The 1,477-nt window shown below is 60.8% G+C and overlaps 1 protein-coding gene across 1 annotated transcript; it reads left to right on the top strand.

Annotated features, from left to right (window-relative positions):
* Nucleotides 1–89: 89 nt before the first annotated feature.
* On the top strand, nucleotides 90–1,469 carry FA09DRAFT_332970 (putative arsenite translocating ATPase; the record flags this gene model as incomplete). The annotated part of the gene is made up of 6 exons (XM_025743666.1): nucleotides 90–306; nucleotides 506–864; nucleotides 946–1,084; nucleotides 1,177–1,235; nucleotides 1,300–1,323; nucleotides 1,392–1,469. Coding segments are annotated over 6 exons (876 nt in total), but the record flags the coding sequence as incomplete, so codon positions are not given.
* Between the last annotated feature and the right edge of the window lie 8 nt (nucleotides 1,470–1,477).

Raw genomic sequence — 1,477 nt, 5'->3', positions numbered from 1 at the left:
TCTAGGGCGCGCCACACTCCTGCGCGAACGGGCGATCCACTCACCTTGCTTGCCCCCCCCTCCCCCCCACCTCTTGCAACAACACACAGGGCGGCGTAGGCAAGACGACGACCTCGTGCTCCCTCGCCGTGCAGATGGCGGCCGTGCGCGAGAGTGTCTTGCTGATCAGCACGGACCCGGCGCACAATCTCAGCGATGCGTTTGGGCAGAAGTTCGGCAAGGAGGCGACAAAGGTGCATGGCTTTCACAACCTCAGCGCAATGGAAATCGACCCTGCTAGCAGCATTCAGGAGATGATTGAGCAGTGTGAGTGGGCGTGTTCGTGGGTGGGGGTGGTGCAGAGGGATGCCTCAAACGTGGTGGTGCTGCAGAGGCTCAAACGTGGTGGCACGGCGGAGCTGTGCAACGTGACGAGGCAGTTGCCTGTAGTAGTGTGTGTGGCTAGCTTAGTGGGGGCTGCCTTCTTGCCTTCGCGCTGACCTTGGCACCCCCCTCCCCCCAACAGCCGACTCGCAGGGCGGCGCGATGGGCTCAATGATGCAAGATCTCGCCTTTGCCATTCCGGGCGTGGACGAGGCGATGGGTTTTGCCGAGATCATGAAGCACGTAAAAGGCATGGAGTACAGCGTCATCGTCTTTGACACGGCACCCACGGGGCACACGCTGCGCTTCCTCTCGTTCCCCACCGTGCTCGAAAAGGCCCTGGCCAAGTTCAGCAGCTTGGGCAGGAGCCTGGGACCCATGCTCAACCAGATGACGAGCATGATGGGAGGCGGAGGAGCGCCCAATCAGGAAGACATGTTCGCCAAGCTCGAGGGCATGCGCGCCATCATCAACGAGGTCAACACGCAGTTCAAGGACCCGGTGCGTGATGTGGTGGTGATGCAGCCGCTTGTCTGCGCTGCCCGGTATGGTCTCTCTGAAACCCACTCCCCCCCATCGTAGGAGAAGACGACGTTCGTCTGCGTCTGCATCGCAGAGTTTCTCTCGCTCTACGAGACGGAACGCCTCATCCAGGAGCTCACGACGTACGAGATCGACACGCACAACATCGTCTTTAACCAGCTCCTCTTCCCCAAGAAGGGTGCGTGTCTCGCCTAGGACGGCAGAAGTGTAGTTAGGGGGTCATCGCTGACTCTCCATCACCTTGCTTTGCTCGCTCGCCATCGCCAACAGAGTCGAATTGCGATCACTGCAAAGTGCGCACTCAGCAGCAAGCCAAGTACCTGGAGGAGGTGCGTCTGGCGTGGTTTCGCGCGCAGCGCTGTGCCCTCCCCCTCGCTCACATTTGTCTCGCAGGCTCGAGAGCTCTACGCCGAAGATGTAAGCAAACAAGTTGCCTTCGCTCGTCTCACTTGCCCACACGCCTGACACTCCCCCCCCCCCCGCAGTTCCACCTCATCCGCTGCCCGCTGCTCACAGAGGAGATCCGCGGCGTCGAGAAGATCAAGAGCTTCTCCAACTTCCTCGTCCAGCC

This window comes from Tilletiopsis washingtonensis, assembly GCF_003144115.1.
Source record: "Tilletiopsis washingtonensis strain MCA 4186 unplaced genomic scaffold FA09scaffold_34, whole genome shotgun sequence".
In the NCBI taxonomy this organism is placed as follows: Eukaryota; Fungi; Basidiomycota; class Exobasidiomycetes; order Entylomatales; genus Tilletiopsis; species Tilletiopsis washingtonensis.
The sequence above is the reverse complement of the archived record's forward strand: the minus strand, read 5'-3'. Positions and strand labels throughout refer to the sequence as shown.